At 36.3% G+C, this 21,892-nt stretch overlaps 1 protein-coding gene across 1 annotated transcript in view; it reads right to left on the bottom strand.

Moving 5' to 3' along the window:
• The window catches only part of LOC127786603 (uncharacterized), a 38,560-nt gene extending 18,726 nt beyond the window's left edge, over positions 1–19,834 (bottom strand). The window contains exons 1-4 of the mRNA XM_052314100.1: positions 19,355–19,834; positions 18,134–18,234; positions 17,797–18,024; positions 1,488–1,574 (exon numbers count right to left, since the gene is read on the bottom strand). Of these exons, the coding sequence (XP_052170060.1) occupies positions 1,488–1,574; positions 17,797–18,024; positions 18,134–18,208 (390 nt within the window). The 5' untranslated portion in view covers positions 18,209–18,234; positions 19,355–19,834. The remainder of the gene's footprint in view (positions 1–1,487; positions 1,575–17,796; positions 18,025–18,133; positions 18,235–19,354) is intronic.
• Positions 19,835–21,892: the final 2,058 nt, after the last annotated feature.

The following is a 21,892-nucleotide window of genomic DNA, read 5'->3' as shown; positions in this document are numbered from 1 at the left end:
TATGTGATCTATATATCCTTTGCGTAAAAGCTAGTCGGATCCAAATATGAATTCTAGACAAACTACTAGGATCCAAATATGAATTCTAGACAAACTATCTGTTGGGGCATAACCCACATAGAAGTCTAGAATTCATGTAGCCGACCCCACATAGTGGGACAAAAGGCTAGATATATTGTTGTTGTTGTTTTTGTTGTTTATATATCCTTTGCATAAAAGTTACTAGTAAACAATTTGGAAAAAAATCCAACAAGCATTAATTAATGTTAAATAATTACTTATGTGAAGCACACGTACATACATTTCTAAACGTGTAAGGTTCAACCAAATAAACATTTACAAACTTAAATAACTTTATGAGATCCATACATCTTTTACATAAAGGTGACAAGTAAACAATTTGGAAGTAAATCCAACAGCTATTAAATTAATGTTAAATAAATTCTTAAGTGAAGCACAAGTACATAAATTTGTATACATGTCCAAGGATCCAACCAAATAAACATTTAAAAATTATGAAGATAACAAACGTTTCTATATAGCTTTTAAAGAAATGTTAGCATCCTAATGCGTAGGTCCTCACACATCCCAAAGTGCAGCTCCTCCTGCATGCATGGTTAATTTTATTTTCAACAACAACAATAAATTTTCAAATTTTCAAATCAAAAGATTTGCATGGATTGTTGCAGCAGGAGGATCACAAAATTGTAACAGTAGTATAATTCTAAGAAAAGATAAAACACAGTTGTAACAGTTATATAAAACGGTACCTACTTGCAATGATGAAAAGAGAGACACATGGTTAAGTCCTGCTCCAGATCTCTCCTCCACTCTCCATTTTCTCAAACTTTCTAACATGTACTCAAGATCTATTTTATTATTAAATATATATTCTTATTATGATAAAGGTGAATAAAATGACACTTCTTAAAAATTCCTCACATTGTAGAAATAAGCCATCATCTTGGAATGTTGGGTACATTCAGTATGTTTCGATCGATGGAAACATTTCATCTGTTTTCATGGAAATGAATGAAATAAAGTTCCTTGTTTTTAAGACAAATTTGAAGCATTCATGCTAGGTTAATGTTTGTTTATGTTATTTATCAATTTGTCTGGTTCAAAGATTTTTGCATATTTTCCCCCTTTTTAGCATGTTTTCTCCTCTTGGAAAATATCTGCCATGTACAACCTGTGATTGCATAAAACACAAGCAGCAGCAAAGCAATTATGAATGCAAGACAACAGTAAGAATAAGAGGCAAGTTCCATTGCCAGGCAATAATGGTTATAGATTCAGAGCAGTTCATCATTGGCAAAAGGAGTGGGTAAGCTGATCTACAAAAACAGAAACACTAAGCAAAATTTGTAGTGAAATAGTGACAGTAGCAGCAGTTCTTGTAGCATATAATGGAATAAACAATTAAAAATATTTTAGGAGCTATAAGGTGATTCCAGTAGCAAAATATATGTACGAATTCATCTCACCGAAGCTGTGGCCAGAGGTTCTTCAAAAAAGTTTGAGAAAATATCATCCAGCGATTCTCTCAATTCCTTTTCTATGGTTTTGCAAACCTGTGAAAAAGAATAAACAGAAATAAACATTCACCATTCTGTCATTGGTTATGGTAATATTACTAAAGAAATAAGATATGCAATGAAGCTCAAGAAATGACACAAATGGGAACACAGCCTAAACTTCTTCTTTTTTTTCTTTGATAAGCAAACAAGTATAAAGAAATGGCTAAAGGAGGCAAGCATGCATCAAATAATAAGCAAAAACCATGGGCTACAAATAGAGAGTAAGAAGCAAAATGAAATTAATCCACAAACTGAATAATGGAGGACATATAAAAAGACACGTCCATCCTCAACCACAAAAGCAAAGTAGATGCATCCCGTCATATGCAAAAAGGAAGCCATGAAATCTGCGAAGGCATATAAAACTGCCAGATTTTCAGCTAAGCCATAATGTTCTTGCAGATGTTGGGAGTAATACTGTTAGCGGATACAACAACTCTAGTTATGGTAAGGATACGGCAGCCTAGTTATGGGAAGTCTTGAAGAAGTGATCATGCCTCTTTGGAAGTTTCTATAACCAGATTAGGATACTTCCTAATCTGGTCTTAGGAGAGTTTTCTAATGTTCATGTATATTGCTTTCCTTTCTTTGTATCTTCTTTGTTTCCTTTCTTGTATTCATTCTCCCTCCATAAAAGAGGCCGTGTACATTCTTTGAGAATTAAGAAAATAAGCATTTTCCACATGGTATCAGAGCCACTCCTTGCACTTAGAGTTGGCAAATGGGTTGGGCAACCCATGGGCCCGCCCGCCCAGCCCGGTACTATAGCAAATGGGTCAGGCCGGCCCGCCCCAAGAATGCAAGGCCATGTTGGGCCATGCTTTGTGGCCCGTGGCCCATGGCCCACGGAATTTCAAATTCAATTTGAATTTGTGGAACATGGCTGGGAACCCCTACTTGAATTTCAATTTAAATTTGTGGAACATGGCAGGGAATCATGATAGGGAACCCCCACTTGAATTTCAATTTGAATTTGTGGAACATGGCAAGGAACTCCTACTTAAATTTCAATTTGAATTTGTGGAACATGGCAGGGAATCATGGCAGGGGCACTTGAATTTCAATTTGAATTTGTAGAAGATGGCAGGGAACCCCACTTGAATCTCAATTGGGAAATGCTACTTTCCCCCTCCAGGTTACCTCCTGGGCTACCCAAATATTTTTTAATTGTTTTTACTCCACCCATTCTCTTTCCTTACAGCCCATTCTTTTTTCCTCCCTCCGACTCTCTCACGTGACTCTCTCTCCCTCTCTCAGCTCTACCTCTAGCGAACATCACCCCCCCCCGGGCCCACCCGCCTTCCTTTCTCTCTCTCTCTCTCATTAATTAAACAAATCTAATTAATTGAGTTTGTAGTACATTTTATATCAAATTTTTCTAATTTAATAAATTAAGTTATTTGATCATTTTTTATTTGATGTTGTCTTTATTTTATTTAACATATATTTTACTTCACTATTTTAGAACAAACAAATTACATATTTATATCTTAGAACAAACATTTATGCAATGATCTGAACAAATTACATTTTGTTTTACATAATATAAATATGTAATTTATTTGTTCTAAAATAGTAGAGTATAATATATGTCATAATTTTTATGTTATTTAACATATATTTTACTCCACTATGTTTTACATAATATAAATATGTAATTTGTTTGCTCTAAAATAGTGGAGTAAAATATATGTTAAATAAAATAAAGACAACATCAAATAAAAATTGATCAAATAACCTAATTTATTAAGTTACAAAAATTTGATATCACTAACAGAAAATATACTACAAACTCAATTAATTAGATATGTTTCATTAATGAGAGAAGGAGGGGGGGGGGGGGGAGAGATGTTCACTAGAGGTAGAGCCAAGAGAGGAAGAGAGAGTCACATGAGAGAGGGGGAGGGAGGGAAAAAGAATGGGTTGTAAGGAAAGAGAATGGATGGAGTAAAAAATATTTGGGTAGCCCAGGAGGTAGCCTAGAGGGGGAAAGTAGCATTTCGCATTTCAATTTGAATTTGTGGAACATGGCAAGGAACCCCACTTGAATTTCAATTTGAATTTGTGGAACATGGCAGCGACTTCCCTATAATAAGCGATTGTTGAAGTTGTTCAGTCACAAAAATTGCTTTCACGATCTTACTTTCTTGCTGATACACTATTTTATAAGTTGTCCTGCTCTGTTGCTATCTTGTTAATTACTATATTTTCTAGTGTCTTAATATCTTTGATTGTTTTCATTATTCTACATTTACAATCATGTCTTCCCTTCGTTGCTCCCTCATTACTCGCAGAAATGATCATCGCAGTGCTTCTTCCATTGAGCCCCCTCGAGCCTTACATCATCTGCAAACCCCCAACGGCCTTCTATTCCATCCCGAATGGGCCCATTCCCCCATGATTTTTTTAACGATTGGAGTGGCAGTCAATAGGCATGGTCACACCCATCATTTACTGAATCAGAAACACAACCTCTCGAATCACAAGATCCTGGTATGCAAATATTTGTTAACCCCCCACCTCTACCAACTGAGTCTTCCTCAAAACAACCAAATGAGGAACCGTCCAGCTCACAATGCAACTCCAAGCGACAAAGAACTAGTAATGTCTGGCAAGTGTTCAAGATCATTAATATAATCGAAAAGGGTCAAAGAGCTCTATGTAAATTTTGCAAAAAGACTACTCATGCCAACCAGGGGCAGGGACTAGACACTTGACGATACATGCCTTGAAACATAACAATGGCGACCTGGACGCAACACAAACACAATTGCAACAAGGTAAGGGTTTGATTTTTCGATATAATAGAGAACTTGATAAATCTAACTTAGCAAAACTAATAATTAAAATTGAATCTTCTTTTTTGTTTGGGGAGGATGCAATGTTTAAATGGTATTGGAAAAATGCATTACAACATGCAGCTAGGGGTTTTTCACGAAAGACTAAAAAATGAAGCAATGAGGTTATATCTAGAATATTTAGAACAATTGAAAAATACATTTAATGTATTTAATGAAAGGGTGTCATTAACGTCAGATATTTGGTATGATGTTATGAAAAATAACCACTATGTGCGTCATACATTAGATTAATGAAGAATGGAAAATTCAAAAAAGAATAATTTGATTCATAGAATTAGTAGAACAACATAAAGGTAATTTAATTGCAAGTAAAATTCGAGAGACCAGTTATAATTACAATATTAGTGATAAAATAATGACAATCTCATTTGATAATGCGAGTAACAATGGCTCTGCCATTGAACGACTAAAACGTGAACTTCCATTAATTTTAAATGGACAACTGTTTCACAATAGATGTGAATGCCATATTTTAAACTTATGTGTACAGGATGGTCTACAAGTATATAATGCGGCATTAGCTAAAATAAGGGGCATTTTGGCTTTAATTCAAAGTAGTGAATCCTGTTCCCGAGAGTGGAAACAACTTGTTAATGGATTTGGCTTACCATATAGAAGATTTCCAACAGATGTTCAAACTAGATAGAATTCAACTTATTTGTTGTTACAAAAAACTAAACCATATAGATAACAACTTGAATTATTTTGGAATAGGGAAATGATAGAAACATGGCAACTAAGGGATAGTGATTAGAAACAACTATATGTTATTATGTATATATTAGAAACATTTTATAGTGCAACAAAAACATTTTTTGGTTGTAAATATCCTACCACACATTTTTATTCGTGAAATATTTCCTATTGTTAGTTGTTTTGTAGAACATAGGGACTCAAATATATATGGACAATTTATAGCCCCCATGGAAAAAAAATTTAGAAAATATTGGATTAATATACCACTATTATATCTTATGGCAATTGTATTAGATCCCACACAAAAGTGGGAAGATGTTGAATATTTTTTGGAGTTTTACGAAGCGACTATGGGGGTTGACACACAAGAAATAAAAACAAAAGTTCGAAATTTAATTTTTGAAATATATAATTTATATGAGTCTCGTTTTGGTAATAAACCAAGTAGTGAAAATTCTTCTTCACAAGGGAAAGTCTAAGGGAATCTTAAAATGAGGGTGGTTCACATACCTCAAATCGAAAAAATCAAAGGACGGTCCACAAACATCTAGTGGGTTTAACGAACTTGAATTCTATATAAATAGAATATCTTCATTTTCTGATGACCAAATTAATACATTTAATATTGTCATGATGGAGTCAAAATCAACACACGTATTCGAGGTTGGCCGCCGTAACTTGAGATCTACTAACCCCCCCGGTGTCCATAGTGCCATCGGAATCAGTTTTTTCTACAGGAAATAAGGTACTCAACCCAAAGAGATCAAGGTTGCAACATACGACACTGGAAATGTGTATATGCTTTAAGGATTGGTTGGATACTAAATTTGACGAACAAGGAATAGATTTGTACAATGAATCTAGCGAATAAAAATATAATGACAGTGCAGGGCCATCCACAGCACAGTGATCTTTCCTCTTAAAGGGAATACGCCCCGCAATTATTGGTTTGAGTTTTTTTATGTATTTTAATAATCAATTATTTTCTCGTACTTTAGATTTTATTATTTTTTCTTCAAACCATACTAACTTAAGCATCGGAGTGCCCTCAGGAGCAATCCCGAGGGCAATTCTTTGCAGGTACTTATACCGTTTGAAGGAATCAAGGAGGTTGGACAACACTTAAAAATCAGTTTGTTTTTTTAATGTCATTTAATAACCTATTATTCATTTGCATCTTAATATATGTTTGTTATTGAAACCATACTAACTTAAGCATTGGAGTGCCCTCGGGGACAACCCCGAGGGTAGTTTTTTGTAGGTATTTTTAGCATATGAAGGAGTTGGGCGCCCTTCAAGGAGGGGGACATTGAAAAATACAAAATCAACAATCACTTGTAATTATTTATAAACATATTTTAAAAAACATTTGTTGCATTTGAGAAAAGAATAAAAAAAATATTTAAAAAAATATGTTAAAAAAATTAAAAATCAATGGCCCACGGGCCGGGCCATCCTAGCCCGCCTTGGCCCATATATTAAGGGCCAGAGGGTCGTGTCAGGCCCCCAATTCCCTCACAGGCCAAATTTGGCCTGGCCCACAAAATGGGTGGGCCAAGCGGGAGGCGAGCCAGCTTGGCCCGCCCATTTGCCAACTCTACTTGCACCCTAACCCTAATCGTGCCTTCATTGCACATCTACGCCGCCCTTAGTCTGGACGGCACTACTTCCCTTCATATCAGTCTCTTAAAGCCTCACCTCTACCATTCTCGCCTTTGTTTTTTCTTTAGCTATATCCTTTAGGCCTTCATTTCCATCTAGTCGATCACTAACCATGTCAGAAGTTTTAGAAGTCTCACCCGGTATGACAACTGGAGAGTCATCATCAATGGACCAGATTGCTGGTGCAAGTACCGATGCTGGAGCTAGGGCGAGTGCTAGAGTTGGAGAGCTACCCGGGGTGCATCTTTCCTACCGTTTGGATGGCAGGAACTACCTACAATGGGCACAAATAGTAAGGACTGTACTCAAAGGTCGAGGGAAGCTTGGACACCTCACCTTTCCTCCACCAAAGGTTGTTGATCCATCCTTTCCAGCCTGGGACGTAGAGGACTCCCTCATCATGTCATGGCTATGGAATGCCATGCAACCTAAGGTTAGTAAAAACTATATGTTTCTAGCTTCTGCTAAAAAAATTTGGGACACCATAAAGAAAACCTACTCTAAGGTTCAAGACGCCTCGGTAATCTTTGACCTTAAGACAAAGATTAATAATACTCACCAAGCCTCTTTAACTGTGACCGAGTATTTTAATAAGATGAATGGGCTTTGGTTAAAACTCGACCAATACCAAGAAATTAAAATGGTGTGCAACACTGATACTGCCACTCTTAACCGAATTTTTGAGAGGGATCGAGTTGTGGAGTTCCTAGCAGGTCTTAATAATGAATTTGATCAAGTAAGGGTTCAGATCCTTGGTAGGGAAAAGATGTCTTCTCTGAATGAGGCATTTTCTATTGTAAGAAGTGAGGAAAATAGGAGAAGGGTTATGATCAATGAGATAGGGACAGAAGGGTCAGCCATGGTTTCAAATAAAAAGAAAGGGACACGATTTAAGGTAGGCAAACCAGAAAATAAACCTACTAACCATGAGGGGCTACAGTGCACTTCTTGTAAGAAACCTAGACATACCCGAGAGACATGTTTCAAATTCCATGGGAAAGAGGTTGTCCTAAGCAAGGTGGGAGACTTTAGAAGCATGGCACAAAAGAATCAGGCTTATGTTTCCACCAAGGAGGAGGACATAGCTAGTAAGACAAAATCTTCTTTTACTTTTGATCTTACTCAGCTTAATGCTGAGGAAATCAACAAACTGAAGGCTTTCCTCCAGACTATCCATGATGGAAACTGTGCATTTGTCCAACAAGGTAATTGTTTACATTCTGCCTATTTTACTGCCCCTAAAACTAATAAAAATGATATTTGGATCCTTGATTCAGGTGCTACTGACCATAGGACCCCTAATCAATTTATTTTGGACACTTATGAGCCTATTATCACTTCCAAACAGATTACTATCGCCAATGGAACTTCAGTTTCCATTAAAGGTCAAGGTACAATCATCCTTAGTTCCAATATTACTCTCAAAAATGTGTTGCATGTTCCAAACCTATCCACCAACCTTGTGTCTATTCATCGGCTTACTTATGACTTGAATTGCCTTGCCAATTTTTTCCCTAATCTGTGTGAATTTCAAGCCTTGAAGACAGGCAAGATGATTGATGCTGCTAGGGAACAGCACGGGTTGTACTTTTTGGTGCACAAGGGAGGCTACTCTACTGGAAATCAGCTGTCCAAGGTTACTAGTTCTTCTCAATTCACCTCTAATCCTACTAAGATTTGGCTACAACAGCACTATAGGCTTGGTCACCCTCCTTTTCTAGGATCTAGAGATTTAAACAAGGAAGGAAACATTGATTTCCCAAGGGCCTGATTTCCCAAGTATGCAGACTCTAGAAAGCTCTTTATGGGCTCAAGCAGTCCCAAGGGTCTGGTTTGGCCGATTTTTTAAGGCCATGAAGACTATGGGATACAATCAAAGTAGGGGTGATCACACTCTCTTCATAAAACACTCAAGGGAAGGTAAGGTTACTGTTTTGCTAGTCTATGTGGATGATATAATTGTCACAAGTGATGATGAGGAAGAACAGAAGGTGTTGAAAGGGAATTTAGCCCAAGAATTTGAAATTAAAGATCTTGGTGTCCTCAAGTACTTCTTAGGAATTGAGGTGGCCTACTCTAGGGATGGTATTTTCTATCTCAAAGAAAATATATCTTGGATTTATTGGCCGAAACAGGGCTGACCGGGGGAAAAGCGTCTAGTATTCTAGTAAAACCTAATTGCAAATTGTGGCAAAATCTTGGCAATCAACCAATTGATAAGGGTAGATATCAACGGTTGGTTGGTTGGCTGTTTGATATATCTCTCCCATACCAGACCAGATATCACATTTGTTGTTAGTCTTGTAAGTTAATTTATGCACAACCCAACTAAAGAACATACGCAGGCCATAAGGAAAATCCTTGGCTACCTAAAAGCTACCTCGGGTAAAGGAATATTGTTCAAAAAAGAAAATGAGTTGGATGTTAAGAGGTTTTACTGACGCTGATTATGCTGGATCCCTTACTGATAAAAGATCAACTACAAAGTATTGTGTTTTCCTAGGTGGAAACCTAGTGTGTTGTGGCTAGATCAAGTGCAGAATCAGAATCAGAGCAATGGCTCTTGGTATATGTGAGGGCTCTCCTTTGGCTAAGGATCATTCTAGAGGACTTGAAGATCAAGATTCAAGGTGCACTTAGGCTGTTTTGTGACAACGAGTCAGCCATAAGTATTGCACACAATCCTACCCAGCATGATAGAACAAAGCACATTGTAATTTATCATCACTTCATAAAAGAAAAGATAGATGCAAACCTCATTCAAATCCCTTAGATTTCATCTGAGGAACAGTTGGTTGATATTTTCACAAAGGGTCTAATAGCCAAGAGGTTTGAAGATCTAGTATACAAGCTGAAAATGGAAGATATCTATTCTCCAGCTTGAGGGAGAGTGTTAGCGGATACGACAACTCTAGTTATGGTAAGGATGTGGCAACCTAGTTATGGGAAGTCTTGAAGAAGTGATCATGCCTCTTCGGAAGTTTCTATAACTAGATTAGGATACTTCCTAACCTAGTCTTAGGAAAGTTTCCTAATGTTCGTGTATATTGTTTTCCTTTGTAAATATGTAGTTTTCCTTTCTTTGTATCTTCTTTGTTTCCTTTCTTGTATTCATTCTCCCTCCATAAAAGAGGGTCGTGTATATTCTTTGAAAATTAAGAAAAGAATTATTTTCTACAAATACAAATATATAAAAATCTAAAAAACATATAGAATGCATAAAGACAGAAACAATAACCTAGCATGCTAAAATTATAGGTTCTTCCCATATTTGCTTCAAATTTTTATGCATAACTCCATATGTTTTTGTTTAACATCTTATAAAATCCATAGTTAAATCTCCCTGGGATTATAGTTCAATAGGTTAGAGCACTACCCTGTCAAGGTGGCTCCCACAGGTGCTTCCCTCTAAGGCAGAACACTGCCCTACCAGCGTATTTTATACCCCACCAGTTTGGCAGATTGCTTAGCCCCATTCATCTTTGGTGCAACCATGCTTGATCAATGAGCTATTCCGCACTCTTTCAAGAGTAGATGCTTCTAGGCAAACCTCCAATTAACTAGATGGCTGGTCTATTTTCTTATTTTTGTAAGCTGGGTGCATTTGTTCTTATTACCAGTGTTAATTTTCTTATTTTTGCTTCTGGGCAACCTCCTATGGGGTGCTCTATCAGCATTCGTTACAAAATTAGATTAGTGGTTTAGTATGCTGGGTGCCTTTGTTCTATTTTCTTATTTTTAATTTGTTCACATTTTTCATTAAATTTATGCATCTTCCATAGAGAAGCCAAGCCCTTTGTCATCCTTAGTTTAATGGCGGATTGATTTACTTTAAGAAGGTATGTTCTCTTGTCAGGGAACAGCCAAATAGATCATACTAAAATGATTGGGGAGAATTCCACTTCAGATAAGAAACAAATAAATAACAGTCAAGCAACTTGCTAGCACCTTCCTTCACTAAAAGATTGGATTTGCCCCCAGCAGGGAGCATCTGTTCCTATAAGAGGACTGTTTGCCAAAACAGTGATGGAACCAGCACCACATCCACCCTCAAGAGGAAGGATAGATTATCAGCGTAGACAATTGGGTAAGCATACTCAGATGATATGTATGTTGTATCCTTCGTGTAGAGGTAAAAAAGTTCAATCCTTCATCAATGGAAAAAAAATGCTAACATACCAAAAAATAAAAAACAAAACAAAAAAATAAGGAATCTAAGTCAAAATTGGACATATATGGAACACTGAAATGCACCATCCAGGTTGATACAAAATAATTTTCAAATTTAAATCACACAAACATTATAAATAACTGAAAGTATAAACTTCTTCCCCTAAGCAAGAAAATGACCAAGGATTCAAGGCACTTTCTTAGCAACCAATTAGCATCAAACTCTAAGGCAATGAAAGAACACAAAAGGTACCACCTCAACTTCTAATGCTTGACCCATAGTAACATTAGGATGCTAAATCATGGTGCTAGAGTTTGCATTTTGTTAAGTCATCAAGTGGCGCTAATAGGCATAGAAGAAACAGAAAGTTTGTATTTTTTTTTATGTTTTATAAATTTGTAACGATTGTAACAGGTAACTGCCATGTAACAGTTAGTTCTATTAGGTTTTCTGTTTCTGTTATATTCCTTGTAAAAGTCGCCCCTATCCTCTATAAATAGAGGGCTGGCTTATGTTATTTTATATCTTCATTCTATCATGTACAGTGAGAGAAAAATCTAGAATTAGTCTTTGTAATCTCAGAGAGAGAGAATAGCTTAGCTCGTGTGAATAGAGTTGTGAGTGCGTGTACCGATTGTGTTCTTGAGTTAGTGGATTTTGTTGGCTTCTTCAGTATGGATGTAGGATCATCAAGTCATTGATGATCTAAACCAGAATAAGTTATTGGCCTCTTGCAGTTTATGTTTTATCATTTTCTTGTTATTAATTATGTTCTTGATGCAAGAGTGTGAGATTGTGTATTGAGAGAAGTGATTCACTACTCAACAATTTGGTATCAGAGATTGGTATCACAATCAACCAATCAAGAATCATTCTAAAGAGGACAAGACAGAATTGGCAAATCAAGAAATGGCATCATCCTCATCCGCCACAAGGTATGACATTGAAAAGTTCGACGGGCATAATGACTTTGCTCTCTGGAAAATGAAAATGTAGGCTCTCCCTTGGGAATCTTGGATTGGAGGAAGCCCTGGAAGGAGAATCGAAGATGTCAAAGACCTTGACGGCTGATCAAAAGAAAGAAATCTTGAAGAAGGCCTATAATACGCTGATCTTGAGTTTAGGCGACAAGGTTTTATGAGAAGTGTCCAAGATGAAATATGTTGCAGAGATATGGTTGAAATTGGAAAGTCTCTACATGATAAAGTCGTTGTCATGTCGACTCTACCTGAAGGCAAGATTTTTTACCTTTAAAATGCAAGATAGCCAAAAGTTACAGGATCATATAGACGATTTTAATAAGCTTTGCCTAGATCTAAAGAACATAGATGTTAAGTATGATGATGAGGACAAAGCTCTAGTTTTACTTCATTCCTTGCCAAGATCCTATGAAACTTTTGTTGACATTTTAAAGCACGGTAGAGATACACAGTCGCAGTGTCACTAGATGATGTGATAGGTGCACTTAACTCTAAAGAACTGTAGTACAAAGTAGAGGAAAAACATCCATCAGATAATGCTCTCACAATAAAACTTAGGTCAGATAAAAAAGAACCAAGGGTGAGAGGTAGATCAAGATCTAAATCCAGAAGTGGCAGGAAAGTGGTAAAATGTTATTACTGTCATGAAGGACACATTAGGAAGAATTGTCCGAAAAAGAAAAAGGATTTTCAAGATAGAAATAACACTGATGGTGGAGCCTCAGTTTGTGAATTTGGGTATGATAGTTCAAACGCTTTAATTGTGACGGAAAAATTAGAAAGTGAAGTGTGGATTATGGACTCAGGATGTTCATATCACATGACACCAAATAAGCACTGGTTCTTGAACTATCAGGAAATAAATGGAGGCAAAGTACTGCTAGGAAATGATCATGAGTGCAGGGTTCTTGGTGTTGGAGACATAAGGCTAAAGATGCATAATAATACTTATGGGACTCTACAATCTGTAAGGCATGTCCCTGAGTTAAAGAGAAACTTGGTTTCTCCTGGAGAACTGGATGAGCAGGGTCACAGTTTGAAGGGTGAGGGTGGAGTTCTAAAAGTTTCTAGAGGGTCTCTAGTTTGTATGATAGCCTCTCTGCAAAATGGGATACATATTCTACAGCGCACTATCTTGAATGGAGAAGCCGCAGTGGCAAGAGAAAAGGCCATCACACAATCAAGACTGTGGCATCTTAGGATGTCTCACGTCAATGAACTAGGGCTAAAGAAATTGTCAAACCAAGGAATTCTAAAAAAGGATCAAGTGGCAGGACTTGACAAGTGTGAGTCTTGCATTTATGGGAAAGCCACTAAGGCCAAATTCAGTAAAAAGGCTATACGCTCCTCCGAGGCACTATTAGATTATATCCACAGTGACCTAAGGGGACTTGCCTAGACCTTAACCCATGGAGAATCTAGGTATTTTCTATCCATTATTGATGACTTCTCAAGAATGGTTTGGATATATATCTTGAAGTCAAAAGATCATACATTTGAGGCTTTCAAGACATGGAAAACCATGATTGAAAATCAGAAAGGAAGAAGCATTAAGATAATCAGGGCCGACAATGGTCTCGAATTTTGCAATAGGGAATTCACGAAATTATGCAAGGAAAATGGGATAATTAGACACCTCCCCAAGCAACCCTAGGCAAAATGGCCTGGCAGAAAAGATGAATAGAACACTTCTAGAAAGAGTGAGGTGTATGCTATTTCATACAAACTTATCTAAGGCCCTTTAGGGGAAAGCCGTGACAATTGCTGCATACATGATAAACAAATCACCATCTGCAGCAATTGGATTTAAGACTCCTTATGAAATGTGGAATTGGCATAAACCTAACCTAGAGCATTTGAGGGTATTTGGGTGTATTGCATTTGCGCATATAAAACAAGGAAAATTGGAACCCCGGGCAAAGAAATGTATTTTCATTGGTTATCCATCAGGAGTAAAAGGGTATAAACTTTGAACCTAGATTCTGGACATCAAAGGATATTTGTAAGTCGAGATGTTACCTTTGATGAGAATTCATCTGTTAAGGGTCTTAAGGAAGATGATCGAGAAAAACTAGTGTTTACATCAAAATCAATAGATGTTGAGTGGCAGGGCAAAGTCCAAGAAAATGATTTTGACACCTCACCTGATCGGGAATTTGATCAGAAAGAAGGAAGTGAGGATATAGAGGATGATCAAGATTTTGATCCTCAAGAGGAAAGTGTGGATGAGCCAAATACAGAAAATCAATCTGACTTGCAAAGATATAATGTTGCAAGGGACAAGCAAAGGAGACAAAGCAGACCACCTAAAAGATATGATTTTTCAAATCTGGTATTGTATGCCCTAACAAGGGCATCAGAGGTAACTGGGGATAAACCTTTGACTTATGAAGAAGCTGTTCACTCTAAGGATTCAAGTAAGTAGATTGAAGCCATGAAGTTCGAAATAGATTCCTTGAGAAAGAATCAGACTTGGACTCTAATTGATAGGCCTCAAGGATAAAGAATTGTGAGCTGTAAGTGGCTTTACAAGATAAAAGAAGGGATTGGAAGCAATGATAAACCTAGGTACAAGGCTAGGTTGGTGGCAAGAGGCTTCACTCAAGTCCATGGAGTGGATTTCAACAAGGTATTCTCACCAGTTGTTAGACATACCTCTATCAAGGTTTTACTTGCTATGACAACCAAATTAAACTTGACCTTGGAGCAAATGGATGTAGCAACAGCTTTTCTACATGGGGAATTAGATGAAAGAATCCTTATGGAGCAGCCAAAAGGTTTCAAATCAAAAGGAAAGGTAGAACAAGTTCATTTATTAAAAAAAAATATCCCTTATGGGCTCAAGCAATCCCCATGTCAATGGTATAAAAAATTTGATATGTTTATGTTAAGTCAGGGATTTGCCATGGGATTTGCCATGAGCTCATATGACTACTGTGTATATTTTAAGCATGTGTCCAACAACATTTCGATCTATCTCCTATTATATGTTGATGATATGTTGATTGCTAGCCAATCAAGGAAAGAAATACAGCAACTAAAGCTAGATTTAAAATCAACATTTGAGATAAAGGAGCTAGGTGAGGCACGAAAAATATTGGGTATAGAAATTACCAGAGATAGGCAGAAGGAATGCTTTGCCTATCTCAAAAAACTTATCTAGAAAAACTAATTAGAAAGTTTGGAATGGCAGAGGCAAAAGCTATAAATGTTCCATTCGCTCAGCATTTTAAGTTGTCATTAGATCAATCCCCTACAAACAAGGAAAGTGTGGAAGAAATGAGGAATATACCCTACTCAAGTGCAATAGGCAGCCTGATGTACAGTATGGTATGTACTCGGCCTGATCTAGCTCATGCAATGAGCATTGTCAGTAGGTTTATGGCAAACCCAAGAAAACCACACTGGAATGCAATAAAGTGGGTGTTCAAATATCTAAAAGGAACAATTAATACAGTTTTAGTCTATGATGGAGCTAAGGTAGGAGGTGCAGCAAATATTTTAGGATATTTAGATGCTGACTATGCAGCTGGTCTGGATAGAAAAAGGTTCACAACCGGTTATGTTTTCAAGTTATGGGACTCAACAATGAGTTGGAAAGCAAGTCTACAACATGTAGTAGCCTTGTCAACCACTAAGGCAAAATACATAGCGATTTCGAAGGCAATAAAAGAAGCCTTATGGTTGAAAGGATTGACAGGGGAATTACTTGGGACTTCTATAGAAACGACACTAATGTGTGACAGTCAGAGTATCATACATCTGTGTTAACTTTAGGACTCTTAGATTATACCCTTAGGTGAGAAAAACCCTCTCATAAGCCCTCTCCAACACTCATGAATGCAATGGAAATATAAGAACAGGAAAAATAAACAACAGAAACAGAAATTAACATAATTTAAAAGGAACAAACACACCGTGCAAGAAGGCCAAGAATTATACTGGTTCAGGACAATATTTGGCCCTACATCCAATCACCCTAGGCACACAACAATCCACTAGAAACCAACAAATCAAATGCAGTACATAGTCCCAACAATCCCTCTTTCCAGTGCTCCTAAGTACAACCTTCCCAAAGAGATTACACAAGATCGCTCCAAGATCAAATCTCACAATCTCTCTCTCTTTTTTCTGCACTCAAGCGCTCAAGGGATTCTCAATGATCAAAATGAATTGGATGCCCGAGACTTGTGCCTTTCTCCTCTATTTATAGAGGTTTGGGGCGCTGGCTATGAGGGTTTATTTTAAACCTATACAAAAAGTCTAAATGCCCCTTATAATGTACATAAGAAAAACATCTTACGCTACTTAGTCTCTCGGGTGAACTCCTTCACAGGACTGCATACATCCTTTCTTCTAGATCCAATTTGACTCTATGCAAAACTCTTAACAATCTGTCTAAAAACCAAGCACATCATGAGCAAACCAAGCACATTGATGTGCGACACCATTTCATCAGGGAGGTCTTGGACAGAAAGGAAATCAGTTTGGTAAAGGTTGTTGGGAATGATAATGTAGCAAACATATTCACTAAGGCAATTCCTATAGCCAAGATGAAGCATTGCCTGGAGCTACTCCAGGTAGCCCCGAGGTGACTAAGCAGTTAAAGCTTAGCATGTTGAAAAAGAAGAGACAAGTATATGCTCAAGGCTGAAGACATTGAAGACTAAACTTATGCAAATGGTGGAGAAATTGTTAGAGTTTGCATTTTGTTAAGTCATCAAGTGGCGCTAATAGGCATAAAAGAAACATAAAATTTGTATTTGTTTTTATGTTTTATAAATCTATAACGATTGTAACAAGTAACTGCCATGTAACGATTAGTTCTGTTAGGTTTTCTATTTCTGTTATATTCCTTGTAAAAGTCGCCCCTATCCACTATAAATAAAGGTTTGGCTTATGTTATTTTATATCTTCATTCTATCATGCACAATGAGAGACAAGTCTAGAATTAGTCTCTGTGAACACAACTATATCAATTATCTTTATTCACCACCATCTCATGAAACTTCTCTATATGAAGATGGTATTGAAACTTTATTTCATCATTACTCCACCAGGGGATGTTATCCATTGTCGATCCCAAACCCGGATAAAGGAGGAGGGTTGCGTTAGGTAGCCAACAGCCAACGTAAAACCTAGTCGGATCCAAATATGAATTATAGACAAACTATCTGTTAGGGCGTAACCCACATAGAAGTCTAAAATCCATGTAGCCGACCCCACATAGTGGGATAAATGATGGATATGTTGTTGTTGTTGTTGTAATCTTAAAGAGAGATAACAGCTCGTGTAATAGAGCTGTGAGTGCGTGTACTGATTGTGTTCTTGAGTTAGTGGATTCTGTCAGCTTCTTCAATCTGAATGTAGGATCATGAAATCATTGATGATCTGAACTAGGATAAGTTCTTGGCCTCTTGTACTTTCTGATTTATCGTTTTCTTATTATTAATTCTGTTCTTGATGCGAGAGTGTGAGATTGTGTATTAAGAGAAGTGATTCATTACTCAACACATGGCAACAAATATGATGCTTGAATCAACTAACAAGATAGTTCAAGAACTTTCATTCGTAATAAGGACTTCCAACACCAAATTCCATTTCATCTGATTGCAACAGCTTATGTAAAACATGGATAGCCTAATTCCATATATATTTACTGATGCAATAAGCAGTAGACATAACCATTTCCTTAGTACCCAACTATAAAGAAAAATGTAAAGACAGAAAAATAAATTTAAAACCTTAGACAAGAGAAACAAGTATTTTTCCCACAGCACCAAAGCAAAATGCATGCAAACTTTCATTTATCTGTTCAGCTTTACAACTGAAAACTAACAGGGTACCTCTTCTAAGGAGCGAGGAGGGAGAGAGTCCTGCAACTGCTTCAAAAGGTTTATATATGCCTGCGGGAGTACATCTGCACGTGTAGACAAGTACTGCCCAAGTTTCACCCATAGACCTTCCAATTGTATCATCAAACTGAGGACACGCTTAGCATTACGCTCATGAGCTTTCTCCCATAAAGCCACTCGCTTAGATTTTCTTATCCATTTCTCTCTCTGCTGTAAAGCCTTCACATATACAATACATCCACAGACATAAACAAAGACACAAAAATCCTCCAAGCATATAAGCAAAGGTAGTTTGATTTTCCCTATAGTAGGCATAACATTTGCAAACCTTGTAATCCAGATAGATAACAAAAGCCAGTGTAAAAACTTTCATCCGCCTTGCATATATGTTCCCCCATCCCATCAGTGTGGCTTTGTCACAAAGCAAACCTGGAAACAGGTAATAAGCTAACAGATATTTACCAAGGAAGGAAGATGAAGCAATTTTTAAAGAATATGCCAATGCAATATAGGAAACTATAGGTAGCATGGTCAACTGTCATGCATATGCTTGGTTGACATATAGCACCCAGATAAAGACACTATTTCTTTTTTTTCTTGAAACCTTGGCAGAGATATAAGCCATGGACCCACGGTCATCCACATACATGGAACAGGTAAAAAAAAAGTGCAAAGAGAAGATTTCTGGTTTTTTAGTAGTTTGGGGATGAAAGTTGAACTTCATTCTGGTTTCACCCATAAATGACCTCCTTTTCTTAAACCTTTTTTAAGAACCATTTGAATCATATAGTTTAGTGATTCACATGGTTCTCACTTGCATAGGTCATACAAGGTACGGTTTCCCCATAAACCATTTGATCTAAAGTTGATAATTGTTTCTGTGCAGGCCAAACTACCTATGGCGCAACAACTAACCAGTATGAGAAATCATATGAGAAATTACACGCACCTAATACAGAAAGCAACTAAAATTATCAACGCATTCATAAAGCCAAGCACAGAGATGCAAGGTTGAAGGTCACGGTAACACCAGCCAATGGTATTTACATTTTGAAACCTTAATCCATTAGAAAGAGCAGTAATCCATTTATTGTTGTTATTGCAGATAAGTAATTCTTCCTCCCCCGGGGTTAATTGGTAGTGACCAGTATCCACCAGCTTGGGCGTGTGTAATTAATCAATAAAATGAATTTATTCACCAAACTAATTAAAAGAAAAAAGATGTTGTACATGTTATTCAGAATACGTATATACAAACATATACTATATATGCGAGGAAGAATTCTGATGTAGAACTAGAAGAATTCAAGTGAACAGAGAGTGAGAATATCTAGAAAGATCGTAAAGAACAAATAAAAGCTCGAAAGAAATCAGAAGAAAGAAACCTACTATCACATTCCCAAACAAAAAAACAAACCAAGTACACAGACGACAGCGCATTGAGTGGCATTAAACAATAAAAGAATTCGGAGTATCGGAACAAAATCAAGAAGTAACAGACAAACATTTGAAGTTAACTATCAGTCGGTCGGCGCTTTCACGAATTTACCTGAAATTCAGACGACGAGGAGTGAGAATCCCGAGGAAGCGATTTTCAGAAATTCCAGGAAGGAAGCGAATGATCCTGAAAGGACGATTAAGATTTAGTTCGGAAGACGTTGCCAGCCGCCCCTACCAGCTTAACGCCTTGACGGTGAAATCGATCCAATTCAATCGCAGAGCAACGTATCGGATTCTCGCAATATTTCTCTTCTTCTATGGGAAGGGGAAGTCTTGCGTCACCGAGAGAAGAACGGGAATCGGGGTACAACCGCGGAATGGGCTGGCTTGAAACGGGACACGTCAGAGAGGCTGGCGTTTGGGGTGACGTGTCGTGTGGTCCTGTTCGGGGAACGAACACGCGGAGTCATATAGCGCCGTCCTTCGAATCTTTGAAACTTTGAAAGTAAAGCAGCTGGTTTGGGTCGGGGTTAAGACTCGAAGCTTGGGTGTGAAGCAAGGAAAAGGGAGGCCGCGGCCACCCACCATAGAAAGAAAATAGGATGCTTCCAGTTCCCTTCCACCGCACAGATATCAGATATGCCCATGATATGTGCCACAGTGCCATACCATAGACATTATAGGTCACGTGCTCACGTGACGGTCTTTCCAACTTCCCTAAGCGGGCCATGTCGTTCCCCGGTGCCTCCCGTGATTTCACAGTGTTATGATGAATGAAAAATGTTTCATTTTTGCGGTTTCCAAATATTTTTGTTTTTAAAATATTAAAAAATATTTTTAAGCTTTTTCTATAATTTTAGAAATATTTTAAAATTATTTTGTAATATTAAAAATTCATTTTTGTCCACAAAGAAATGAGAGACGATAAATTCAAAATTTTAAATTTTGTCTGGAATTCATTTGAATATATTATGAAATTTATTTTTATTTTTAAATTAAATAACTATTTCTTTAAAAAATCATATTAAAAATTATATTTACAAAATGTCTCCTATATTCTTTTATTTTCACTTTTTCTTGATTTTTTATTTCTTATTATTTGGAAAAATACAATTTTTTATTTTATTTTATATCATGTACTTTCCAATTTTCGTTTCTATACAAGTTAAGTTTTAACCATATAATCTATAGATTTATAATGGTAGAAAGCATATAGCTTATAATCATATCAAATGAGGTTTTTTGCAAGAGTTTTACTTCAATAGTATGGATGGTCTGATAAGTTTATTTTTACAAGGTATTCGTGAGTTGGTGAAGTTATTACAAGTGAAATTAGATAGATAATTCAGTATTTTATGCCGCTCTTGCAGCATTTAAGAAAATACAATAAGTACTCTTGAGATTTAATATTATGTTATAATTTTTCTTTTATTATTTGTTAACTCTTGTTAAACATTTAAAATTAATCAAAATATCCTAATATTTAAAACTTTTTTTCATTTTTCGTTGTAATTTTTCTCTCTTTTGAAGTCTCTTTTATGTTTTTCCCTCTCTTAAACAGTAGTGGTGACAACAAAAAAGACGTCAAAGGCTCCAAATCTTATTATTCTAATGGTTTAGCAAAGACAAAAACGACAATAATTAACACACACACTCTCTCTAGCCATTATTGTGTTATGGCATGAAACCTAAATTCATCTGAGTAACATCAAACTCAAATATAGGTTCATTCAAACTCTTGATTTGGGTTTGAACAAATCTATATTTGGGCTCGATTTGATTTTTAATTAGGGTTTTGCTATAACCCTCATAGATGGGATGGTGTTTTTGGTAAAAATCTCACTAGAAGCACAATCATCTCTTTATTCTAAGTTCGATAAAATCAAAATTCATTTGATTTTCATTCATTCCAAACCTAGATTTGAGATGATGCTGGACTATGAACCCATACTTGGGGTTCATTGCCTAGTTTCATTATATGCTAGCAATGAACCTATATAAATATAGTCACCGCACATTAACACAAAAGATTCATCACCACCGATAAACCCAAAGGGTTACATGTTGACATAGGTTCATTTTTTATTTTATTTTTTATTTAGAGAACAATGAGAGAAAATAAAAAGTAAATTTGTCAATACCCCTTCATTTAATAATAAGAGTAATCATTGTTATTTCTCAAACATCAATAAATTTTTATAATTTCATCAAATATTAAAGGTGTTTTTAAAAATTTATCCTGGACTTAAACTAAAATCTCAAATCTCGATAATAAAAAAAATATCATCAATGTAGCTACCTACTTAGCCAGTTACTCTTAGGTTTATATATCTAAATAATGTTTTTTTCCGTTCTAATGAATGTATAATAAAACATAAGCTACATTGCATAATAGTTAAACTAGTTGGTCAAACCTATATATTTTTTGTATTTATACTTTTACGTTTTTTTTTAGTGGTTAGTCAAATTTGTTGTTATTTCAATTATATCTATGGATTTATATTTTTTAATCAATTTAATTCTTATACTTTAACGTTTCTTTTGTTTAACAACTTGAACTTTTTATTATGAATCAATTTAATCCTTATATTTTGACATGAATAGAATATAATGTGTACTGTAATATCCAAAAAATTTCGTACTTAGG

Source organism: Diospyros lotus, chromosome 1 (assembly GCF_014633365.1).
Source record: "Diospyros lotus cultivar Yz01 chromosome 1, ASM1463336v1, whole genome shotgun sequence".
NCBI classification, from domain to species: domain Eukaryota; kingdom Viridiplantae; phylum Streptophyta; class Magnoliopsida; order Ericales; family Ebenaceae; genus Diospyros; species Diospyros lotus.
This window is presented reverse-complemented; position numbering and strand designations above follow the sequence as displayed.